The sequence below is a fragment of the Tauraco erythrolophus genome, chromosome 7 (assembly GCF_009769465.1).
Source record: "Tauraco erythrolophus isolate bTauEry1 chromosome 7, bTauEry1.pri, whole genome shotgun sequence".
Classification (NCBI taxonomy): domain Eukaryota; kingdom Metazoa; phylum Chordata; class Aves; order Musophagiformes; family Musophagidae; genus Tauraco; species Tauraco erythrolophus.
The window spans coordinates 23,203,496-23,230,526 of NC_141471.1; the positions used below are offsets into that span (position 1 = coordinate 23,203,496).

The following is a 27,031-nucleotide window of genomic DNA, read 5'->3' on the forward strand; positions in this document are numbered from 1 at the left end:
CCTTCAGGAGGAGAGCTTGAAGCTGCCTGTGTCGTATTATTCACCTGCCAGTGCCACCAGAAGTCTGCCTGCTGACTAGACTGCAGAGAAGCTGCTTGACTTCTTTCCCTGTTTGCCTACGTGTTTGATGGAGTGAACACTTACATGCTTCTCAGGTGTGGTGTCAGTTGTATGACATCTCTATATTATCCTGAAGTTCTGAAGAACAGGCATGCATATTTATAAGGGATTTAATGTTGTATGCTTCAGGGCATAAACTAACCTTTAATTAATAAGGCTTGAAAACAGCTTCCCGTGGGGTAGTGAGTTTCTCAAAGAAGCTTTCTTGTGTTTTCCTTTGCAGCTTTTGCTGTTGGCTACTATCATACTGGTAGTGGAGTGAATGAATATGTGATCTGAGCCAGTAAGTCTTATGTTCCTAGAAGACGGCACTGTGTGCCAATGAGTACTCATCAATTCTCTTTGTAAGCTGAACACCCAGCAGATCCAGGCCCAATAAAAGAGTATGAATTAGAAGTGCAATGCAGGAAATAAATACTTGTCTTTGTATTTGGCGAAAGGGTTACAGCTGATGGCCATATGTGTTTTTGCCAACCCATTGTACAAAAAGCAGAGTGCAGGATTCTAGGTTGACTCTCTACTACCTAGTTTGGCTTTGCCATGCAGCTGTGAAGCTGTGTCCATTTGTTGTTAGAGAGCTGCCCTTTTCCAAATGGTTTCCTCTAAAGCTGCTCTGCTGTGCACACTCTCGTGCACTTGGCTATATTGCTATCTGGCAGTGGTCAGTGGTTCTTGGTAACATAACTGCATGATGTGTACCCATGCGTTTCTTGAAATCAGGAAGAATCACGAGGCAAGTACAAGCCATGATGTTCTCTTTAATACCTCCCATATCCACGATCACTCTTCTGTGGTTGATTTTTGTCCAACCTCTGTTGGGGAACCAGTTTCCTGGCCCTTCACTTAGTATCTGTAATGCTGACATCAGCACTGCCAGATTTAGGCTACCCTCAGAGGCGCAAGTGCAAGCACTTGGTTCATTGCTATTGCAATCTAGTTAAGATTTATTGTGCCCTCCGGTATTTTTTATCAGCCATTGCTAAAATGATTTTATCTAACTTCACAATAGATGCTAGCAAAGGTGATGTGCATACACCAGAAGTGCTGTAAATGGCATCCTACTAACAGTAATTTAGGGAAAGCCTTCTCCAATGTTTACTGCTACTGACATATAAAGAGCTATTTAAGTGTTTTTATTGAGACTTTTCTGTTATGAAATTCAACTGTGCTTCTCTTGGTTTTGGTTTGTTTGATTTTTTTTTTTTTGTATTTCTCTTGTTCTTTATGGCTCAACAATCATCTAGCATCTCCACATTACCTCTTTGTTTCTAAGCCCACTTGAATTCTTCCTCCCTTTTCAGATTTATATCAGCTCTAACTTGTTTTAGACAAAGCAAGTCCTCGGATTTCTTGGTTGTAAGAGAGGATTGATACAAACTTGGGAAGGGAGGTGAAAGAATCTCGCAGCTGCCTGGAAGCATTGTTCTTAAAGCTCCAGAAAAAAGCTGTGCCAAGTAGCTTCCTCTGCAAAGGCTCTTCTAGCTACTGACAGCAGAGTCTCAGGTTCCCTAGGTAACCTGAATATTAATTATTGTATTAGTATTCTTCAAAGGTTTTCCACTTAAAAGAAATGTTTCATTAGTGCAACAAATTACAGAGCCCAATTGGGTGCAAGCTGTAATTGTTTTTTACACCTCCACATCTCTTTGCTTTTACAGACTTTTAAGCTCGATTGTTCTCATTTGGGCTGTACACCCATGGTGGCAAATAATCTGCAGGTTTTCCAACTATTTAAAACTCCTGTTTTTGCTGCAAGGTAACAAATAGCTAAAACAACCCTCAAAATGACTAGGGGTGGGGAGGATATGGAGAAATGCTGAGCAGAGGCTGTGTTTCATAGAAGCTTCTGGGCATTGTATTTCTGGCCTATCTCACTGAGATTGGAGCCTGGAAAAGCAATGCAACAGTTCTTCAGAAGTGGTATCACACTGAAATATCCCTGTGTGAGAGGTAGATACTGGGCCCTTTCCCCATGGAAATGCCATTCCTGATAAATCTTACTTGCATCTAATAATGAAGAGAGAAGAAAATTCCTAGGTGTAAAATACAGTTTTAAAACCCCTGATGTTATGTTACACAGCAGTTTAGCTGGCACAGTGCTCCACCCCACCAAAAATATTTTTAACTTTTTTTAAAAGAAAACATTACTGGTTTTAAAAAAAAGATCGCTGGGTCTTGAAAAGAATAGTTAAAAGATCAACCCATTTTCCTAGTCCTGTAATTTCCATTCCTGCTTTTTATTCCACTCAACCTCTGTTACCTTTTTCCCACTTTAATATCTCTTCTGAAAAGTGTGTGTTAAACATTCCTGCAGATTATAAAATCTCACTCCTTGAAGAGATTAATTTGTAGTGTGCTACACTGTAACATATATAACAGTATTGCTTAACTCATCTGCGTACTGCAATGAACCACAGTTGAAACACAAATAAAATACCTTGCAAGGTCAATTTGTGCTTACATAAGCTCACACCACCACATAATCAATAACTTTCCTAACACTAAACAGATCAATAATTCCACTGTACTCTCCGAAGTCTTCAATTCCAGTGTACAAGAAAATATGCAGAACTCTGAGATGACAGTGTGATTTAAGAATACATTTGCTGCATGCGTTTAATAGATCATATGTAAAATCAGAAGCATTTATTCAGAGACATATTTCTATTTCAGAAGAGAAAAAGGCTGGGTGGAGAGATAGTAATTGGTGACAGTTTGGAGAAATGGTGAATCTTGTAATTGCTCTACAGATTATATACTTTCCTGAAGATTGGAGGATTCCTGTAAGGGGAACCTAATTTTGGATCGTGCTGAGTTAATTATGTCTTTGTGGAGGTCTCTTTAAATAGTCTTTGGTTTGAAAATTTTATTACACTTTTTACATATTCAGCCTTGATGTCAGATTCAACCCTGTTGGCTTTCAGTGTCTTAGACATTTATGATGTTACTTCATTTATAGACAGTTCAAGGGCTGTCAGCATATCATTTCCCTTCCACACGTTCTGTTCCAGATATCAGATTTAACCACTCTTTTCTAAAAGATTGGAGTATGTCCTCATTGCACTTTGATGCAACTTGATGATGACTTGGATTGACAAGAGCCTGGAGAAACCCGTATCATTGTCTAAAGCCCCCAGTGCAGTACAATGGGATAATTGCTTGCTCATTATACGATATCACAAGAGTGGACATAGATAAAAGGTAGTCTTGCTGTTTGTAGTTCCACCCTTGAAATTTTGCTGTCATATAATGGAATTTTTTGTGAGTTCTTCTCTATACTGTCACAACAGTCTGTTCAATATGAAACCTCAATGCTTTTGTTGTCTTCACATGTACAGCACAATAGTTCACATGAACTAATAATTACAAATGCCCAAGCTAGGTGAACTATTAAAACAAACTACTAGGCAAGCATAGACTTTTTCCAATTATTAGTAATCCACAGACTTTTGTCGCTTGGAATACCTTGCCCTTTATTCAGATGATATTACAAACTGTTCTGTGAAATACACTTAGCATCAGGCTTACAGGAGTTACAGCTTTAAATATTTGCTAGTCATACTTTGGGTTTGTTTTTTTCCTTTTTTTCAAATGTGACATTTGTGTGTGTTGGGTAACTGAAGATCCACAAAAAGATATGTCTGTGTAAGCATTGCTGGTGTGGAGAATGTGCAAATGCTTTATAACAGGACTGGTATATTCTTTTTGCAAACAAACATTTGCTTGTACAGATGTTTATAAAAGGTGACTTAGAATCAAATGGACTTAGACCATCACTGAAAGAAGTTTGGCCAGATATCTATTAAAAATCTCTAGTCTTTGAAATTCTGCACCTTGCCTAGGCAACTTGTTTCAGTGTGCTTCCTAATACTGAACTTAAGATCTCTTTAGTGCAAATTAAGAATGATTGTCCTTCCCCTCCCTGCCATGGCCTTAGATGACAATTGAGTAACTCCTATTTAGAACAATGTTTTGCATATTTTGATGCTTCTGTGGTGTCTGTCCCCATCCACTTTTCCCCTCCTCCCACCTCAATTTAGTCCAATGAATAATGGCAGTGAAATATTTCACGCTGTCCTCAGCAATGAAGAATGCCCTCTAGCCACAGGTCTTACAGGCACTGGTGTCACACTGAAGTGTAATCTACACAAAATAAATAGTAAGTTCACATGGGTTTGTCAGATTCTGCAGGCTCACCTTCCCCTGAGGGTACTGCAGCCCCCTGAGGATCACAGTTAACTGTGTTGGCCCAGTAGTCCAGTTCTAGTCTGGAACAGACAATCCCGATGGTATAATCTTTTTCCTGTGTCTCAAAGTATGAGGCTGTGTAAAGTTTTGGTGCAGAAGCAAGTGCCTTTTTCCACACCAGATACATATCCGAATAAAATATTTTTAAGAATATAGAACAAAATTACTTTAGCAAAGCATTTTCTAATGAAAGAAGGGGTTCTGAATAAAAAAACATCCTAATTACTGCAAGGAGAATGAATCAAAGCTCCTCTTGCTGCTTTTATCAGTAGTTTGGAGGAGTAAGGAGTTTCTAAACTCTGCAGAAGCTCTTTGCATAAAGACAAATTTCACCCTTAGTATAGATTCATGCCATTCCACTCAGGATAAGGACAGTCCTGGCTTTTGGACCAGCTGAGCCCTTGACTAACCATTGACTGCTTTAGCCCTTATGGCTGGTTCAAACTGAGTTGTTGGAAGGAAGACGTTGAGACACTTGCAGTCTCTTCAAGATGTGTGCACGCCGTGTCTTGTCAGCAGACACGTGCAAGCACTGAACCAGCTAAAAGGTATATTTTCGTATTAGTGCAGAACCAAGCGGAGCTAATTAATTTTGCTGCTGGGATGGATACAATAGTTCAATCTTGGCTACAGAGATACTACAGGAGCTGCAAAGAAACTATATCATCATATTCAGATCCTGTAGATACTTACTGGTTTCACTAAATAGAGTGCGCTATTCATGTGAAGTGTTTGTGTTGTGCAGAAGGGTTGGGAAACATGTACAATCAAAGCAGCAGTCCTCTATTACTGCCTACAGTTCAGTGTGGACTAACTGCATAGCAGTTGGAAAACAACATTATTCCTTTGGCTTGCCTCAAAACCTTGACGACTTGCTTCAGAAACCCGGATTTTCTTAATTTCTCAGCAGCCACAAACCTGAAGAAATTATCTGGATGCCATGTGGGCCCAGAATTCCATCCCAGCTGACCTCAATCCAAAAATGAGTCCAGCGTCCTTGGTCCACAAAGAGTGCAATTCAGCAGAAGTGTAGGCTGAGCAACAAAAAACATTCTCCAGTGCAACGATGACTCTGTATTGTCTAATACGAACAAAACTTCACAGACAAATGCAGCGCACCGCTCCAGTTAGGTTATTGATTAAGACTATCATGACTGTGCTTACTCAGTTTTATGAGGTATGTATTACCCATCCAAATGGTGTAGTCTTTTTCCAGATACTGATTTTGTTCCTTACTTGTTACAAGTGAAATTTCCAGATAATGCAATCAACTCACTTTCTGCTTGTCTTAGCATAAGAAGTATGTGTGGTTGTTGTTACACCTCAGGATTTAAAAATAGCTCTTAAGCCTCACTCTGCTTCCAGCTGCTTGCAGGAGAAATATTGGAGAGAGGTCTTCCTCCAAATAAGAAACTAGCAGTATCAACCTGTACTCCGAAGGAGATACTTTCCAAACCTAGGAACCTACAAAAACTGGGACTCCAGCTTCTTTCACTCTAGTCTTCTGTGACTGGATCATAAAAACACTTTTTCCTAGGGCAAACTCCAAGTCTAGCAGCTCTATGAATAGCTGGAATTTAAACCTTCTTACTGTAAGCTACATCCATGTTCTCACACATACCTGAAGTGGATGCTCAGCCTGTATAGCAACATCTTATCTTCCAAGAGCTGTCTCCATATCTCAGCATTTTCTCCTGGTCAGAACAGACAATGTGAATCACCTCCTACTCTTCCAAAGAAAATGCAGAGTTTGGCTTTAAGGTAGTACCATTTGGAGCTGTTAAGATTCTGACCCTTGTCTCTTATCCCACTATCTGGTTAGAAACTTCTTTGTATGGTAGGTTTTAACAATTTCTCTCTGCCCAGGTGGCATGATACGTGAGTTAAAATGTTGTCTTGGCTTTGCAACGACTTGAAAGATGTTCTTTTTAAAATAATTGACTTGTGCAATACATGTCATAATCTTATAAAGTACATGCTTTTTTAGGGTGTTGTTACCTCATGACAGAGACCACATTAATATGACATTAAGGCTGTGATGACTGTTGCAGTAATAGATTGCTTGAACTGCCCAGTCTCTACCCCTGCCTCATTGTTTGCTGTCAGTTGTGGATGTAGCATATGTCACAGCTTGTACAAAATCCTGTATGAACAGAAGACTAAATATATTGCCAGTGGGTATTGCTGTCTGAAGGTTACATGAGTTCCCTCCCGCTGGAGTTGTGTACATGGATGCTTGGCCATGGTGGGATTCTGTGTCATGATTTGATCTATGTAAGAGATTTCTATTTTTACCTCCAAATTTTTAGCTCTTATGCTCTTAGGTAACCTAAGAATATATGTCGTTAATCAATATGTATTATCTTGTTCTCGTTGCGTTTCTGAACTAGCCTGGCTTTGTTTTACTTCCTCAATGGATCCATAATATTAATTTAAGCTATTACTTTCTTATTAATGCTGATACCTGCTTTTCTTCCAGACAGTTTCTGCTTTTATTGAAGCACTCATTCTTGTGGAATGAGTAAGAAAAAGCAAAAAATGCGTAATCTGTATTAATGAATGTTATCTATCATCCGTTTGCTTTTTCAGTTTCTGGTAGCCATCACACACAAAACAGCTGTTTTACTAAAGCTGGGCAGGAATATTTTGGTGTTATTTCTTCTCCTCTGAATGTTCTGTGGTTGACATAGATAATATTTAGGCCTGCTTCATTTGGCTTTAAGAAAAAAATCAAGGAAATCAAAATTATGTTTTTCGTGATTCCTCATCTCCATGTGATTGCCAGGGAGCAGTGAAGAACAGGGAGTGGGATCTCAGCACAATAACCTGGCCCACAGAGCAGAGACTGGCAGCCAGGCTCGTCCTGTCCCCATCCAGGAGTGGAACAGCCCCAGCCCTGGGCATCAGGCACCTCGCAGGGGACTGGATGGGCACAGCTGGAGACCAGCCCTGCTGCAGTTTTGCTGGGGCAGGGACTAAGGGCTCTGGGGAACTCAAATGGAGTCCTGGGCCATGGGCAGCATGGAGCAGCCCCGGAGGGCTGGGCAGGGGTAGTGATATCTGAATCCTTTTATTACTGCAGTACATATTAAGGTTAGAAAAAGTTGGTTATAGGAAAAAGCATACAAGAAAGAAAAGCAAGTGGACTGTAGTCAAGAGTGGTTCAATAACATGCACTGTTCTCAAACTTTATAATTTGACTCTCCTGTCTCATTGCTCCATTTCTATTTTTCCATATGTTTAAAATAGGATGCTACATGCCCAGAGCAGTTGTTTTCACCATGTGTGCACCTCCCAACCCACAAGAGTATAGTCTCCGTTCCATCCCCACCCTTGTAACTAGTGGTTTTCGTTGACCACAGACCCCCCCTGCCACTTACGGCTTCGAGCAAGGGAGTGGGAATCACTGTGTTCAGGGAGTAGAGCTGAATATGACTTGTGGAGATCTGAACCCTACTGTTTCCTCTCTCAGGAGTAATATTTCCTGTTAACATTTTCTGGTAACTCTCCTAGTATAATTATATATCTGTGCCGTCCCAGCACTCAGTTGTTCCCAGTGTTCCTCATATATCTGGAAACTTTATCTTTGAGGAGTTTCAGAGCTCAGTATTCAAAACATGTTAATATATACCAGTAAGCCATCTCACAGTTGAAATGGTACTCTTTCCTTTGATATTTTAGGTATGAATCAAACCAAACTTCTGAACCTTTTTTTCCCCCATTTTGACCATTATTTCAAGAGAAGTGAGACTGAGAGTTATCCCAGACCTGTTCATTCTCTTCCTTGTCTTCCAGGAAACATAATCCTTGGGTTCTTCCAGGTGCTAGACTATGCCTCATCTCCATCAGAAATAAAATGTTATTATTATTAGAATATTTGCTGTGTGTACATTGTTAATAAAGTTGAATGAAGCAACTTCTCTTACCTGTCTCTTACCCTGTTAAAGTCAGCTTACTTTCAGCCAGAATGTGGCCTATATTGTTTAACTAGTTCAATGATTTGGTTTACCATACTCACTGAAAAAGTATGAAATAAAACTTTTCTATTCCTCTGGCTCTAACTGTAAATATTTTTTTTTTTCCACAATTAACTTTCAGTGTTAGAACAGGAATTATTATCTTTTTCCTGCTGTGTTGTCTTCAAAATTTCAAGCAATCCTGTTACCAATGAATTTTATTCTCTAAACGGTTAGTAGTTCTCTTAGTATCTCACTAATGAGATAGCTATGCCCTACCTATTGATAGATAACGGCTGGCCATGAATATTCCAGCCTTACAGTCTGAAAATTGGATCCAGTGGCAGCAGAGAGACCATTGTTCCCTAAAGCAAAATGAATTATAGTGTTTCAGGTCTGATGGGGCTTTTCGTTGCATTTCACTGTTAATAATATAGGATGTTTACACACATAATATTTTTATAAGCTTGGAGGTAACAGGAATTGTCAGATGAGTGATAGCCTTCATTCCTACATAAAGTTTGAGTGAATTCCTTACACTGTTACCTATTTAAGGACTTCTGCTAGGTGTTTCAGGGAGCAGCTAGACTGTCTTTACCATGAAGATATCCATCTTCTTTATTTGCAAGTTGTGATGTAATTTATTTAACATCTGTGATACTGTGCCCAGAAAACCCATGCTGAACAGTTGCAGAAATGGATTATTAATTAATTGGCTTGCAAACATCTAGCTGTTCACGAAGTACTATAACCAGTACTTTGCATCACCATTCCTTTCATCTCCTTGGTTTTCTTTTTTCAGCCTTCTAGTTTCTTACAATCACTCATTCTGTGTTGATGGAAATCACATTGTTAATTCTTTGGAGACTGAGATCTCTCAGTGTTTCTATAATAACTTTAGCAATTAATATTAAGGAGAAGATCGATTACAACTTTTTCTGGATGGGAAAGGGAGACCAAGAAAGAAAAACAGGATAAGAAAAGGAGTTCTTAGTCAGATTAGTTTCTGAACATTTACTGTGAAAATGGACTTGCTCTCCAAAGGAAGTCAAGGGAAATGACATTATAGAGGGTTCCTATAGCCTTTTGTTGCTTAGTTAATGAGAACTGGTTTTCATTCATCTAGTTCTCTGCCACCACTCACCTACTTATTTGCCTGTCTTTGAGCAGGTTTTGTTTGGGTTTTTTTGCAGGTCAGAATTAGCTTCCTGCTGTGATGCAGTTCACAATTTTATTGCTTCTCAAAACAACACCCCACTGGGAAGTAACATGAGTTACGAAGTGGACAGTAAAAAGACCATCCTCATTACAGAAGACATTTTTAAGATGCTGCCTGTGGTAAGAACTGTATCTTTACCTGTTATTATAATTGCAGTATCATATATATTTCGGGTTAGTAATAGAGCTGCTTTGTTTGATTCCTCTGGAAGAGACCCTTCACTCTCTGTATGCACTTCTTCATTGACCTTGTAAGACTTTTCTTTCGCCTTCCTCTGCAGTGGCGGAGGTGTGAACAGGGTCAGATTGTAGGTAGAGTTCCTACAGAACACAAGTTGGAGCCTGACTTGGCAGCCAGCTGAATCCAGGAGTGAATCCTTCAAGAACAATTCCCTTGCTTTTCTCATTCCCATTTTCAAAGGCATTTCAGTCTGGAACAACATTTCATATTCCTTGTATTCCTGTGCCATTTCTGGTGCAGGCTTGGGCATATAACTTACGAAAGCTATTTTGGTGGTAAACCTGATACAGAATATGATATGATATGATATGATATGATATGATATGATATGATATGATATGATATGATATGATATGATATGATATGATATGATATGATATGATATTTCAGTTGGAAAGGATCTACAACAGTCATCTAGTCCAACTGCCTGACCAATTCAGGGCTGACGGGAAGTTAAAGCATGTTATTAAGGGCATTGTCCAAATGCCTCTCAAACACTGACAGGCTTGGGGCGCCAACCACCTCTCTAAGAAACCTGTTCCAGTGTTTGACCACCCTCTCGGTAAAGAAATGCTTCCTAATGCCCAGTCTAAATCTCTCCTGGTGCAGCTTTGGACAACTCCTACATGTCCTGTCACTGGATATCAGGGAGAAGAGATCAGCACTTCCTTCTCCATTTCCCCTCCTCAGGAAGCTGTAGAGAGCAATGAGGTTGCCCCTCAGCCTCCTTTTGTCCAAACTAGACAAGCCCAAAGCCTTTAGCTGCTCCTCATAGGACATTCCTTCCAGCCCTTTCACCATCTTTGTTGCCCACTGGGATGGGGCCTTTGCAGCCAGAAACACAGATTGAGCAAAGGAATCAGATTTTGTAGCTCAGGACTTACAATAGACATATAAGCTCTGGAGACCAGACAAAGAGGAGCACAGAGAATTTCTCAAAAGTAAGAGCATGTGGGAGCCCTCTTACCTGTCTCTGGCATTCTTGAATTGTGAGATCTCAGCTACCATGAGTCTAGTGCTTTTTACTGCTGCTGTGAATCACTAAAAACTTCATTGCAATAGAGGTTACAGTCGTTCCAAATTTAAACAATGAAAGAAAAAAGTCGTATGTTTTATGTGAGTATATACTTGCAAAGCTAGCCAGAGTTGTCTGGCCTTTGTGTTCTCCTACTGTCTTTTCAGAATTGAACAAAATATTTTAACATGTTTTTTTGTAATATATTGCCGGACAACATAATGTCTGCCACTTTCCCCATACATTTTGCCTCGTTCATAACAGCATCCCTTCCTGCTTCTCTTTGGGCAATCTGATGAGAGGATAAGGAAGGATAACACTTTGTGTAAGCAAGGTTTGACTCAGTTTTACAAGTGAGTTCAGTTTCTGCAGTCGAAGTACCCCAGCTGTTGGCCTTTTCTGTTGAATGTCAGTGCTTCCACAGCAGGAGAGGCTGAACAAGATATAAGATATGTTTCTGAGACCCTGAGATAACAGACAACTATATTAATGTCAGCTAAAATGGCCAACAATTTACATTAATTTGCTAGGTTGTGATCTGTGCTGGTTCCCAAGTGAGTGCGCTTAGCTCCCTTTCAGCTTCAGCACTGCAAGACAGCAACCTCTAACAAGGGGAGGAGTAGAGACGGTGAACAGCCAGACACAGTAACCTCTTCAGTTAGCTGTCACATTCACCATGAGTTAAGCCAGGGCACATGATTATCCTTTAGAGCATCTCCAGGTTCCCCTAAATTCGTTATTTTACATCAAATTTAATTGTGTGATGACACACTAATAAGTGTTTACAAAGTTACCTTCCGTTAGCTGACAAAGTCAATGACTATGTGACAACTCCCAGTCTGTTACAGTGCAAAGGAAAATGGGGAAATGTAAACAATCTTCAGTACGAGTCAGTTCCTTAGCTTGTCAAGCATTCAGTCCACTACTAGATAATTTTTGAGTTAAGTATATTTAAAAGATATTAATCCTGTTTTAAAAATCCAGTTAGTTTAACAATCCTTCCCTCAAAGTACTGATGACAGAAGTAGCAGTTTTTGATGCCTATTTTTGACTCTTGGCTAGCAACCCTGCCTGCTAAATGGTGAATGTTTTCACTGTGATTTACTGGATTAAACCTGCAAGGACATATGACTAAAGACGTGAAGAAACAATGAAAAGATTTATAAGGCATTGGCTATGTCTTTTTATTTGTTTGCAGTCCTCTCCTCTTTCAGTCTATCCCTTCAAGACCTGTGCCGTGGTTGGAAATGGAGGCATTCTGAAAAATTCCAGCTGCGGAGCAGAAATCGATCGTTCTGACTTTGTGTTTAGGTAAGAGCTGCTTCATCTTACTGAAGGGTGTCAAATGTTTCTACAAACTTGGCAAGCTTGGAAGCACGCCAACGCCAGTTTGTAGTAATGAGGAAGGATCTTGACAATTCTTTATTTCTGCCTCTCTAAGGGTAGTCCTTCTGCTTTGTAGATTTCGGAATGCTGGTTCCTAAGTATAAAGAGGACTATATGGATACATATATGATCTATGATTGCAAAGATACCTTGCCAGTGATGTGAAACATGATTATCTGAGAACCTGAAATTTCTGTTCATTTAACATCCTTCAGTAGAGAGAACTGGTTTTTTTCCTTCTTTCTTTTTTTTTTTTATCAAGAGAAGAGAATAAAGAAAACCCTGAAGTTGAAAAAGACTGGTATTAAATGTCACATGTTTACTTTTACCTCTGGTTTAACAAAGTGTTTACTTAGCCTTAGATTGGCTCACTGAAGCAGTTATTAACACCCGCCCCCTCCGGTATTTGTCTCACCTTCTGTTAGCCATTTAAAAAATTAGACATCTACTTTAAATAGGTATTTTTCATCTCCTTCTATAGATTGTGGAGAATACCAGGCATGCTCAGAGTATAATTTGGCTCACTCTGTCAGTATGTGACACACAGTTCATAGTTCCTGCAAGGGAACAGACTAACAAGTGAAGGTTCTCTCAGTGATGTCCAGTCACACAGTCTGCTGCTTTTTGTTTTCTTCCCTGCTTTTGACTAATATTTGGGCTTTTCAGATTAAAAAAAAAAAAAAGTCTTTCCAGTTAGATAACTGTGTTAATAAAAATGGGAAATCTACATACCAAGATGCTAAACCTACTAAGTGACTGACTTTAAAAAAGTACTTTCCTTACCTGGTACAGAAACCAATGTTTCTGCAATTCGACAAGTTATGCTGCTGTTGTCTCATGAAACAGCTGTCAACATTGCTGTGCAAGCCGAGGGACTGGTATTAATCAGACTGGTTTTAAACAGAAAAGAATAGAAGACTTTCAGAAGAAATAACATTGTTTAGGCAAAAAGGGCAGTATTTCCCAGCAGCGAACATAGGGCATTCATAGACTGGCTCCTTCTGGGATTTTAACCTTGGTCCTGATTTGTAAGATGATTTATGAAAATGAGCTCTCTGTGCCCTATTTTAACCATCTGTACAGTAGATTAAATTTTTTTACTAGAAGTGCTGTAAGCCTTATTTAATATTTGTAAAGTGCTTAGAGATCCCTGGGAGCTGATGTGAAAGTATCATTACACAAGAGAGGAATTTGCAAATAATAACTGTAAAGCATTTCTGGTGCACATCTGTTTAAGTAAATGTTTCTCAATTTCAGGTGTAACCTCCCTCCAACCTCGGGAAGCATTAGCAAAGATGTTGGCAATAAAACAAACCTTGTGACTGTTAATCCGAGTATCATATCTCAGAAGTAAGTACCACTGCAAATCTGTTTCTGTGCAATATTGTATAATTGTTTGACATGATTTAGATTTTGCTGGAAATCCGTTGGGATACCAGCACAGAGAGCAGTGCATGCAAATTATTTCATTAAGCCTTAGTTCCCATGTGAAATATGTCCCAGTCCAAATGGAAATCTGTTAAACCTGGCTTTTTTGAGGCAGAAAGGAGCCAGCAATACCCAGATTAGCAAGTGCCTTAGCTGGTACCAGTCCACAATTTTTGACAGAATAAAATTGATGATTGCATGCCCAAACAACTTCTTTTCCCTGCCATGACCCTCATGACCCCCAGCATAAGAAAGGAATTGTAATCATAAATCAGGAAAGCTTGGAAATGTGTGTCCGACTATCAGTAGGACTGTAAGCACATGTTCTTCGGTATTGTGCTTAGAGGCTATTCTGATGAAGGCTATTTCCTGAATGGAGGCACAATTTCTTTAATCCATTTTCTCAATCCATACGAAAGCTGCTCACACGCTTTTTTCTCAGCAGAGTTGTGGGGTTTTTTTTCACCTTCTTGATGAAAAGAAAATCTAATAAGGCCAGGCTGAGTAATCTGACCTCTTCAGCAGGCTGGAACTGCAGCTTATCTATGGAAAGGACTGCTGTGGCATGTTATTTACTCCTTACTGATCTTACTGTATCTTATTGTCTGTCATATCTGTATTCGTCAAATAGACAACATCAGGCAAAGCTTTTTTTTTTTTTTTTTTCCTTTAAAGGCAGAAGGAAAAAGTACCATGAGCATAGAAATGACTAACAGGCATTTGTCATTGATTCAAGGGTAGAACTTGATTTTTTGCAATGAGTACTAATAACCTTGATGTTTACCCAGCCTTTTTGGACTTAAATGAAGGTGTATTGTTGCTTCCCCAAAAATAGATTTAGTTCATTGATGTTAGTGGGGCTGCACAAGAATATGAGGAAGGAAAACTTTGTCCAGTGACTCAGCATCGTTGGTGACTACTGACATGATGCACAATTTGTCTGGGCTTGATCAAAGTGTTCTGCCACAGCTGCACTCATTTTTTAGCCAAATTAAGCCACACCAGGGTTAATAGGAACCACGCTGAAGAAAATAAGAGCTAAACCTGTATGAGGATGAAGTGCGATTATGAGAGGACTGTAGGATTTAAAAAAAAAATAACTACTGAAATATTCAGGGAACACTGTAAGTGCTTTTGAAGGAGGATCAGGAAGCAACTTGGCACCATTTAGCAGAACTAAGTTTGTATCTTCTCTCAGAAGACTTATTCTGACTATTCACTTTAATTTATAATTCTGTGTTTGGGTACTGAGTCTGATGTTATTATTGTTAAGGTTTGAAGCTTTTGAACTGTGTCTGTCAGACTGTACAATGTAGGTGAACTCTCTTGGAGGAGAGAAGCATAGTTCTTACGTGTCTTAATGGAGCTGGGCTACACTGCACCTTACAGTGGCAGAACTGGAAAGGAAAACAAAGACAAGGTTGAGTTGTTCAGACTTCTAGCTAAGGAAGAACAAATATCTTAATTTTATCCTGAAGGCTTTTATATACTTTACACTGAGTAGAAATAGAGAAAATTCTTGGAGTAGAGGGCAGTTTACCCTTCAGACGTTCTTCCTAGACATAAGCTCAGATGTTTCTTGCTTGTTTTGGTGGTGCGACTCTTGCATGTGCAGGGGCCAGGGTCTACAGGAGGGGCTGAGTCTCTCTCATTCATTTTGTTTCAGAGTCTGGTGGTAATGGCACTTTTCTGGGAAGCAGAAGCTGTAAGTTTAAACCTCCTCAGGCTGAGAAGGGGTGTATCACTCCTTGCATGAGTTCAGTTGTGCAAGAGGTAACTGATAACCCCTCTGTGAGAGTTTTGAATGGAACTGGCAGTGGCTGCTGTCCTCTGTCTTGAAGTGCTGCATGAGAAGAGGGTTTGAACTTACTCAAGTTGTGAAGAACAATGAAAGCAAGTTTTCCAGTTTCTGCTGGAGCCATTTGTGAAAAGTGGGCTCTGGTACCCCTTAAAAGATGAAAGAGCACTGCTCAAATAGAAAACTACCTACAAAGAGGACTCAGTGCTTTGAATCCCAATGAAGGTGCAAGCACCATATGTTCAGGTGATTCGGACAAGTCAGATCTGTAGAGGAAACAAGTTGAGTGACCCCCAAGTGTCCCTTGCAGCACTTGTATAACTCTGGAAGTTCATTATTCAATATTTGGGAACACAGAATTATCCAATGGTGACAACTAAGTCCCTTTTCTGGTTGTTGAGGAACCAAATCATCTAAGGAAAAATCCTCTTCATTTGTAAAGTTAGATCTTCAAGTCTTTACAGATCTCCATGTGTTCCCTTTATAGTCGAAGGAGATAAATAGACATGCCTATATTTTCAGCTATTTCAAAAGTATATAAAAAAAGCTAAGACCCTGCAAAACTTGAGCACACAATATTTTTAACACTTCAAGACTGCTCACATGCATACTTGTATTTCCATACAGGGCAGACACCCAGATTTTGAAAAGAGATGATTGTATACCTATTGAAGTAAGAAACACATTTCACAAACACATGCAGGACATATCATAGCACATGTATTTTTAAATAAAGTATAAAGACAGTTTTTTTCTCATTTTCCTTTGAAATTTCTTGGATTAATCAATTCTGTAAACAGGACCCGATCTCATTAGCAGTGAATTTGATCTGCTTCAGAAGCTCCCATGTTGCCAATTCAATCCAATGGAGTGTGCTCTTATTATACAATAAAGCCACATTTTCATAACTGCACATATGACAACATGTAACAGGTTGGTATAAATTTGCAATGCAGACATGCTGAGCTGGTGCAGCAGAGTTCGTAACTCATATATGCAAGTGCAGTTGTGCTGGTTTGGTCTGTAATAATTATATCAATAGTACATTCCATTCACTCTTTTTCTAAAATGTACTTTGCAGATACAACAAACTAAATGAAAAGAAGACAGAATTTCTGGAGAACATTACAGTCTATGGAGATGCTTTCCTTTTATTGCCAGCGTTTTCCTTCAGAAGCAACACAGCCACTTCTTTTAAAGTATATCACACTCTGCAAGAGTTTAAAGCAACCCAAAGGGCAATATTTTTTCACCCCACCTATCTGAAAAGTCTTGCCCAGTTCTGGAGAACTAAGGGTGTGAAAGCCTACCGGTTGTCATCTGGTTTTATGATCACTAGTGCGGCTCTTGAGCTGTGTGAGAATGTGAAGCTCTATGGCTTCTGGCCTTTCTCAAAATCCACAGAGAAGATGCCAATCAGCCACCACTATTACGACAACCAGCTGCCTAAACCAGGTTTCCATGCAATGCCCAAAGAATACAACCAGCTCCTTCAGCTTCATGGCAAAGGCATTTTGAAGTTGCAGTTTGGTAAATGTGAATCAGACTAAAAAGGTAGGTCACGTTCTTACCACATAAAATGTCTTCGTTTAAGTAATGTGTCAAGGGAAAACTAATTTTGCGAACAGTGTGGGTCTGTTCTTCCTTAGACACTTCTACTTTATACTCGATGAAAGTTGTGTTCATAAATAAGTGAAAAGTTGGAGTTTTCTAAATAAATATAATGTATCACAGAGTCGAGAAATATTTTCTGATTGTGAACTTTAGATGGGGAGCATAGCTAAATACACATTGTCACCATAATTCACAGTCAAACAGTAGTGTTTCCTCATCTCAGATATGTGTCTCTACCAACCTATGTTTGTTTTTGTATCAATTCCCATCGACCAGCCTCCTTTGTGAATTGCTTTATTAAAGGCAATCACATACTGTGATCTACAAGAGAAGACACCTAATCCTGGCACAGCCTTTCCAGATGTATACAGAAGCCAAAGTAAGGATTAAGATTGCCCATGAAGGAGTGGCATGCATGTGCGCCCTTGTTCCCTCTTGTTAGGTAAAGACAAGTTTAGAGCAGTATGCTCTTGCAGCCCTGGGCTGCAGAACAGCTTGTGGATGGCAGTGAGGAAGCTGCCATACACTACAGCAAATCTTGCTGAGGATTTTACCTTGAGGCAGCTCGGAATCTGGGAGTTGCAAATATAGGATGAAGTGTCATTTGCTTTACTCTGTCCTCTCTAACTGTCCCATCCCCCTTGGACCTCTACCTTCTGTGTGTTGCCTCAGAGAAATGCAGCACAGAGTCTGGCCTCTGACCTTGAGCCAATTTACTGTGTACAGACTACATACGGCTTTGAAAAAGACTTGCCTGTATGTTTTCAATCTTGATTTGCCCTCTTGACAAAATAAGACCTATTTGTATAAATATTTCTTCATCTTTTAAGCCAACTCAGAAATTCCCCAGCTCACAATACTGTTGTCAGATTTGCCTTTCAGAGAACTCTATTTTTCCAGGGGATTCAAGTTAGTATAACAGTAAGTGAAATGTACAGTAGACCTACCATTGTAGACAATATTATTTCATTGGACTGATGTAATCTTATGACTGTATTACTCAAATAATTAAAATAGCCTCATCTTGTTCAAGCCAGAAATTCTAAGTTCAAAATCTAAGGGCTTTTCTTCTAGCTAGGTTCTGAAATGCATTGGAAAATACCCTTTGATGGTATTTAGAAAACATGCTATCAAAGAAACGTTCACACTTGGTTCATCGTCAGAGGCTGCTAAGTTTTAAACTAGCAGATTGCTAGGACCAAGAAGACACAATTTTATTCAGTTTCAGTTTATTTGAAGAAATAGAAAAATAAACTGTTTTCATTTATTATTAGAATAATATAAAACATATGAGAAGGGCCCTAGAAGCCATCTAGTGAATCCATTCTCCTAGTCCATGGCAGGAGATTACCTAGGAGGAGGTGTATGCATATGCAGTTTCATGTGGCTAAGGTATACTTTTCGCTTGTAAAAAGTTGCAGCATATTGGAAAGGTTAAGAAATAGATAATGTATTTTTCTTAGTGGCTAAGCAGTTTACACCCTGCAGTTTCCATTGTATTTATTCTTCCTATAATATAAATTGCTGGAGACATCCATGTAATTTTAATTGTAGTAACTATAGCAGCTAAGAAAATGAAAGGCAGCTCTTTATGAATATTTTATCTAGAGAGAAGCAGATAGAAGCCACAAAAATGTTGTATATGTATGGACTAATTAAATGGTGTCCATGCTTGACAGACCGACAATCACTTATGTGGGCAAATTTGCAAAATAAAACGGTAAAGAAAAAAAACAACCAGAAGGATGAGTTGTGCTGCCCTGAGATTTTTCTCTACTATCTTAATCACTTACATTTGCACTGAGAAAAGTTAGCCCTTTAAAGCCAAAGAAATTAAATGTTTTCAGTATGAGCGACCATTCTGCTACCATTATCAACTATTAGAGGTAATTGAAATTCTGCAATGAATACATTTCACTGAAGATGACCTTTTCTAAAAATTGAACAATCTCCTTTCTCTTCCCAGTTTCCCTTTTATGTTCTTCTCCCTGCTCCACGCTCTTACCTGTTAGTGAGTAGCTGAAGGTTCCTTACACCACTGGGAGCCCACAGAAGTCTCAGGCAGAACTTCCCTCACGCATTACTGGGACACTAAAGTTTGCTGCTGCAAATAGGAAGTGAAGGAAGCTGCTCTGCTGCAAGCACCTGTATTGCAAGCAGGTGGCAGGTTCTGGAACAGTATAGGGAGAGCATAACTGCATCCCAGTGAATCATTTGGCAGTATCGCTCCTAAACACCGTCTTTGCCATTGTGAAGGAGAACTTTGCTTGTTGGATAGAGGGAATTGTCAGGTATGAGAGCCTTGTGAGGGCTGGTGCTGAAGAATGCGGGAAACTCCATCTGCCTTAATATCTGCTCCTGCTCCTTAATGATTATGCTTAACAGACATGTGCATGTCTTCACTAAAGTAGATGCATACCTATCACAGATGGTAAAATGGAAAATGAGACATCAGCAAAATCTTGAAATGTAGTTAAAATAATGATCTTTATTATTTTGTATTAAATTACCAAATCATTTTTGCTATGGCCCTCCAGCTGAAGGAAGTCTTGTTTGTTCATTGGTTTAACTTGATAAGCCTGAAGGACATGTCATTAGCTTCAAGTAAACATAAGTTCAAGAAGGGGAAATGGCCTGATTCATATTTAAAAAGAGACAGAAAAATCTGATTAGAAAAATTGTCAGATGATGAATTACTCAGACTGGCAAAAATTTGATTGCCCAGAAGCCTGGTTAAAATGCAAATTTTGTCTGACCAAGAATCCATCAGGTTTTCTGCTTGCTAGAAGGAGGTGGCAGGGAAGATGAGTATGTGTTCCTTTGACATACAGCACAGTAACATTAAGCAGCTGCTTAATGGAGTCAGTCAACAGAAAAATAGCATAGAAAGTAAGAATGAGACTGAGACTTCCTGAGACTGGGAAATAGTGCTCAATTGTCTCAGCAAAAGGACTGAAGGAGGAGGGCTTGAGCAGAGGTGTGCTGGTGGTTAGGGAGTAAGAACGGCTGAACCTTCAACTGAGTGTGAGTGTGTCTTACCTGAAAAGTAAAAATTGAGATTGGGCTTTTAAATTCCAACCAGATGATTAAAAGCTATCTTTTTCCCACAGAAAGAGCTGCAGTGGAGTCCTCCACTCAGGGGGAGCTAGCAGGGGGACGTCCTGTAAAGCAGGAGCTGCCTGCTTACTTGCTCAGGAATTAACACCAAAGAGAATCATTTTGTTCCAAACTCCATCAGGGTGTGATCTTTTTTTCAATCTTGAAAGTTGCTGCAATCCAAGTAAATGATAAATACTGTTACAAATAACTTATTTATAAATATTAATCATTATTAATAACCTATTTATAACAGTAGGATACCAGCATGAGCTTAAATTCTGCTGAAATTCTTTTTTGCTTGTGATGTCTCAATATAGCTAGAGAAATACGAACTGCCCCACAATTCACTTTTAATTACCTTGAGAAAAATGATACCACATTTTGAAAATAAAGACACCTCTGTATTCCTGTCTGGCAGCCAAATGTCGGCCTATCCTTGACTTGGGCAAATATTATCCAGCGTGAAGTTATTGGATATATACAAAGAAAGGGTTTGTGCTTTAGTATCCATGCAGTGTAACTTTTAATCACACATTTTACTCATGTGTTCAGCCACAAACTAAATTTAAGTGTTAAGAATATTGTCAGTAATGAAACAAGTGGAGATAAGTTGCTCTGGTTTAGTTAAAACCTGCCAGAATAGAAAAACATAGATTAAATCAAATTAGAATTTATATTAGATTTCAAATAAAATGAAAAAATACTTACAGATCTAGAAGAGTTGTGGGGTTTTATTTTGTTTTATTTTTCCACAGCAGAACTAGCCTGTTGAAGAAACAGAACAATTTCAATCTCTAGCTATTGCAAAATAAGATTAAGATAATATAATTTAGAACATATCCATATTCAAATTAATAGTAGATGCGTCCCATGAAGATACTGGTTAGACCCAGCCTTGGTTAGCTTAGGAATCCTGAAGAGTGTGGTGCAGGTGGAGTAAGTGTGAGCAGTTCGGGCGGTATTCAAACGAAGGAGTCCTCCTTTAGAAAGAGCAGATGCTCGAGCTAGATCAGGCAGTAGCAGTCCAATTTACCCAGGAGAATTTTGTGGGCCTATGATACTGTGTAATAAATGTCGTAGACTCTCAGTCTGAAATCAGGCTGAAAAAGCAGATGTAGAAGGTGAAATGAATACACAGAAGACAGCTATTTTGAATATAATGAGCAGTTTTCCTACTATACAAGAAATATCAGTAACATTTATTGTTTTAATTCCAGGGCGTTGATCCTAAGGAAACAATTTGTGTATATCTCAGCAGTTCAGTGTTGGATTTGGTCTGATGTGATTTTGTGAGCATTAAACGGCATTATTAAAATAGAGAAATATTTTACACTTGGAGAGAAAAGTGATTTTTCACACAGTGACTGCTACATTTCTGAATTTTGAGTAATCATTTTTTTAAATACAAAATAGCATTGATTTGAGAAATTCTGAAACTCCTGACTAGTGGTTTAATTGTAGCAAAGCACAATCTCAGGATGGTGGCAATATGTGACATTAATCATGTTTTACTTCTTAAAGTGTCATTAAAACATTTTGACATAAGATCTCTGGATCGTTAATATCACGTAGTACAGGCAGTCGTCTCTGTATGGTAACTGCATGAGCTGACAGTGAACGTTTTCAATTAAGAACTTGATCTTGTAAACACTAGCAATTGTCTACATGGGAAATGAAATGAGAAGAGCTACAGCGAAGTAATTAATTCAGAGCCCTGTCATTCTTAGTTTGTCCCAAGGTGCACAGATGAAAAAATCCCTCAGGTTAGAGATAGTCAAGCAGTTTATGGGCTTTCATTTTGTGGGCAATAGGTAATGCTGTGGATTTAATGGGATCACTCATGTGAATGATGTTAATTTTGTGAACAAGAAGGACCAGAGCTGTATAATTGTTTTTAAACCCCACTTCTTGCTTATGCTCCTAAGGTCCAGTTCAGCTCCAAATGAGAACAATAAACTAGGTTTCATGCTGCAGTCCCCAGAGTCCTGGTAGGGCATGACTTTGCACATATTGCGCACATTCCTACAATCCCAAATCTGTATCTTTGCTGACATACGAGATGGACCATTCATTAGAAAAATGATTGGTACCAAACCTATCGTTCTTCTATTTCCTTTTCATCTAGCATAGCTCCTACCAATATGTGACTACAGATGAGGAAACTGCACTAAGCATCATTAGAAGAATGTTCCTCTTACAATCAACCCCAAGGTCTTCTCCTATACCAGGACACATGAGAAAAGAACCTAGAGTCACTTCGTTTAAAACCAATGCAGTTCTTGTGCTTTAAGTTTCCATATACTCCAGAAATACCTGTGGAGCAACATCCTGCGACCATAGAAAGTGAAATATCAGCCCAATGGAAAGAATCACATTAACATTTAACATTTACAGGAGCTATGGCAAGCAGTTGTTCCCATAGCTATGGCTGCTTTTATGTTATTGCTTATGTGTTTTACTATAAGGAAAAAAAAAAAAACAACCAACCAACCAACAACAACAACAAAAAATTGTAATAACCAGTTTCTGTTAAAAGAAGAAGAGCTTCAGTGGTTTTTTTGAGAGTCTGTTGAATGATCAGTTCAAAGATAGAGTGTCCTTCTTCTCCTTCTTTTACAGTCAGATACTATCAGGTATTTTGTTTGCTAAAACTCCTTTTGCCACTGTAGCATTAAATCCCCGATCCACTGATTTGAAGAGCATTCAATGTTCCACTCATTGAGGATTATATCTGCAAAAAAAATCCTACTTAAATGAATTGAACCTTATAGAATAAGGTTAAAAAACCCTTTTAAACTGATACCTTAAAGAGCATTTCTATATTGTTGTAATATTTGAAAGCTTACCTTGCAGCAGTTTTATAATCACGTAAATAATCCTGAAAGTGTTAGAATCAATTGTTATGGTTCCAGGTCTGTTAGTTGAGACACATTCAGCAACTTGATCCATTTCCAGGATAATGACATCAGAATCCAATACTACTACTCAAGCAGAAGTGTCTATAAATCCTGGCTGCATATATCAGCAATAAAGTAAATTTTTTTGCAAAATAAGGTTTTTAAAAAATAGATCAAGCTTAGGGGCATTGAATGACACCACTAATACACGAATGGACCTCTGAATATCAGTAGAGCTTTTAACAGGAACAAAGACATCAGAATTGAGTTGATGGGTACATCTGCGTTACCAGCTGGTGACTGAAAGAGGCGAGCACAAGTTTGATTTACTGTGATCTGTTATGGTTGCAGCACCACATGTCCACATTTTGTCTTCACCAGCAGTGAAATTTGTGCCAGTTTCTGGCCACAGGCATCTGCTGCTCATGTGCAGAGAGCTGGCTGCTGCAAGACCTTGCATCCATGTTACGAGCATCATGGATGATTGCCTACTGCAAGACCCTGGTTATAGATCAGAGTCAAATTTGGTCATCAAACAGCTCCTCCTACACCATAAATCACTCACATAGACTGTCCCTGAGTGTTTGTAGCTGGAAGCTTTGCAAAGTGATGTACTTGTCCTTTGGGTGATGCAAATAGCCTAGGTTGAGGAGAACCATGTCGTATTTCATCCAGAGAAACAAAGACGCATTTGTATTCAGGCAAGGACTTCAATTTATTCTGGTCTAGTGTAGTGCAATGAGATAATGTTGGCTTTGTAGCAGCTACATGGTTTAACTTGGAAAAATTCATACATCTTTTAGAGATTGAGAGGATCTTGCATTGTATCTAGAACAATTGCAAGTGCTTTGTGTGTGTGTAGAGGTGATGAAAATCGTTCATTGCTCAGATTAAATTCAATGAGCTACTCAGCATTAGTAAAGTGACAAAACCTGGTTATGTGTAAGTAGAAGATGTGGAGAGGAGAAAATGAAATTTATTTGCAGTGGAGAAGCAATTTTTTTCAAAAGTCTTGTTTAGTTAGCACCGTATTGCATTACCTCAGTGAATAAATGTATACTCTGTACCATGACACACCATAAAGAGCTGAAGTTACTGTGTGTCTGGACTATTTCTATACGGCTGCGTTACTTATGACACACATGTATTAGTAACCAGAAAGGTTATTGGAATACATTTTAAGAGAGGTTTATCTGAAAAGAAGATAACTATGCTAGTTTCCCTTGACAAAAAGAGATCTTAACTGAAGGAGTGTGATGTAGCACTCACAAATGAGAGAAAATGAAAAGCTCTGTAACTTGGACAGACATTTTGACTTTTTAGCACTGTTTCAGCAAAGTTTAAATTTGCTGTTGACCTGAAGACCTGATCCTCTGTGCTCTCAAAACTCTCAGTGATTTGTGTGGAGCACAGGACCGACCAGAAATGCGTGGAGGAATTGTTAACCTTTCCTACAAATACTCTTAACTCCTCATAGAATAAAAATATGCTCTATTAGACTTTAGATGAAGGACCTATTTTTAGTGTAGCTTTCTCAGGCCTTGCTCCAGACATGGAGTTATTATGAGATGTGAGTTGCATCCACTTCACAGGAGTGCAGACCTTGCTCTCGGCTTTATTATAGCTATTGCTGCTGTGTGCTTGGTGGCTGGGCTGTGTTAATTTGTGCACAGGCTGGGCAAGTTAATAGCAGCGCTTCTGTGTGACAGGGTACAGTTAGATTGATCAAGACTTGCTGAAGTACACTCACTGTGGGAAAGGATATTTTCTCGGGTAGCTAGATCAATTATTTCTCATTTATTTTACATCTATATCAGGTTAATGATGAATAAATGAATTTGGTTCCTGACTGGGAATGTTCATGACACTTTTGCAAGACCAAGCCAAGTGCAGTTTCGATTAAGGATTCTTGATCAAAGATTAGGAAGGACCTTTCAGTTCTCTCTACTTCACATAAGGAATAGTCATTTTTAGGGTTTGTGGGCCTCCAATGCTGTCACATACTATGGAGTGAATATTGAGATTAAATAGTTTTCTAAAGATAGAAGCACTGACAACATGCTAATAGTTCCACTGTACCTTTGCAGAGGCTGACAGTGTCCTTGCACATGACTGCTTCACAGCATCGTTGGATTAAGCCTGCCTGGCTGCTTTATTCCTTTTTCTCCTCTGAATCTTTAATGTTGCATCTTCCTTTAGGATGCAGCGCTGCCTCGAGTTGGTAATTTCTCTTCCCCCTGTGGGGCATTATGTAGTCCTGTTTAGTGTCTGTTAGGGAGTTTGTATGGTTATGAATCAAATGCTGCTATCCTTGCAGCATAGTAAAAACATACTTAAAATGCCTTGGTTTGCATCCCAAGGAAGGCAGCATGGTGGGATATTCACATTGCCTAACTGGAAGTGCTAAATTTGGGCTGTAGCTCCACAGTGATTAAGCTGTAATGGCTGGCTATACAGTCCAGTCCTCGTTCTTGCACTCCACCCCTTCCTTTGTGCCGGCTCTGGCTCCTGTCTGATCCTACACTGAGCTACGTTGGCACACTGAGCTGGCAAAAACCTGACATGGCAACAAAAAGAGAAAATTGATTCATGCCAACAGAGCCAGGGGGATTGCAGAGTGAAAGCGAAGGAAGGGTTGAGATCATGCAGGTGGGACTGTAGGGGTGCAGCGGGGGCTGTTTGTTATCTGATGGCTGTTGGACAGGCCCAGTGGTCCCCTGAAACCTCAGTCGAGTGAGGAAGGTAACATCTCTGAGCCCCTCCCCAGTCAGAAGGGGTGGGCAGGAGCCCATCTCTCCCCATGGTGACAGAAGTTGCCAAAGGACTCTGGGTACCTACACTGTTTGATTGTTGCTCCCCCTTCTCTCTCTCCCGTTACAGTCATTTTAACAAGCTGTCCACCATCTGCAAGTTCTGAAATGATAACCGTAAAAAACCTTTGACTGTAAATACTATTCCTCGGTTTACTGATAGTAAACTTGCTTAAACTTGCTCGTTATTTGGCATGCCTATCCTTTCAGGCTCTGCTAATCCCAGCACCTCAACGGTACCCGCAGGGAACAGAGCTGCACAAGGTCTGGCAGTTTTGAAACCAGTTAATCTGTGGTGGAGCTACAGCCTGACATGGCAATTTAGGTTGAAAAACACTTGACCGGGAGATCTTTCTCTGTCCTGTTGCTCGTTCTCATGTGACAAATCTGTGGAATAGATCCTGAACATCCATGCAGTAGCTCCTCCAGGAGCTCTCGGGTCCACAAAGCTCACGTACCTTGTGTACAGGAGTCTGTGTGAGATCAAGTCCAAGGAATATTTTGTGGAATGCTTATTCTGAAACAGCTTTATTTCGAACAGCTGATAGCCACTTTTTGCACATTCTGAAGCAGTAGACTTCTTACACATGAGCTGGTTAGTTAGATATATCTTAGTTTGAAATATTCACAGCCAGGTAATCCTTCATCTTGTGGTACTTCATCAGCTGATCTCTTTCATCTCTAGGTCTGCTAGCCAAGAACAGTGACAAAGGGATGTGTATTTACTGTATAAAGCCGAGCGCTCTTGCATTTGAATTCTGTCATTTTAGCAGGAACATCATCCTTGTCTGAATTTCTAGACATCCAAGTTTCAAAGCCTGCTGATCTCTCAGGGTGCTCTGGAGAAATCATTTGGGGCTTTCAGCTACAGAGCACAATGAGTGGGCAGATTTATATTTATTAAGCTTTGGTCCAAATTATTTCTCTAAATTATCATAATCATAGAATCATAGAATCGTTAGGGCTGGAAGGGACCTTCAAAGGTCATCTAGTCCAACACCCCTGCAAGGAACAGGGATATCTCCAACTAGATCTGGTTGCTCAGGGGTCAAGTAGAGCATGAAACGGTCTGCAGCATGCTGCTAAACAGAGGAACTATTGCTGTTATTTAGTGGTCTCCTTTCATAAAGTCACATTTCAGAATACCTTCCTATTCTGGGAACACCAGCTCACCAGGGAACAGCCCCAGGTTACTGGGTTA

The 27,031-nt window shown here is 39.4% G+C and overlaps 1 protein-coding gene across 1 annotated transcript in view; it reads left to right on the forward strand.

Moving 5' to 3' along the window:
- ST8SIA6 (ST8 alpha-N-acetyl-neuraminide alpha-2,8-sialyltransferase 6) overlaps window positions 1-16,960 on the forward strand; it is a 34,469-nt gene extending 17,509 nt beyond the window's left edge. The window contains exons 5-8 of the mRNA XM_086614750.1: window positions 9,518-9,662; window positions 11,997-12,109; window positions 13,442-13,534; window positions 16,492-16,960. Coding sequence (XP_086470876.1) covers window positions 9,518-9,662; window positions 11,997-12,109; window positions 13,442-13,534; window positions 16,492-16,960 — 820 coding nt within the window. The remainder of the gene's footprint in view (window positions 1-9,517; window positions 9,663-11,996; window positions 12,110-13,441; window positions 13,535-16,491) is intronic.
- Window positions 16,961-27,031: the final 10,071 nt, after the last annotated feature.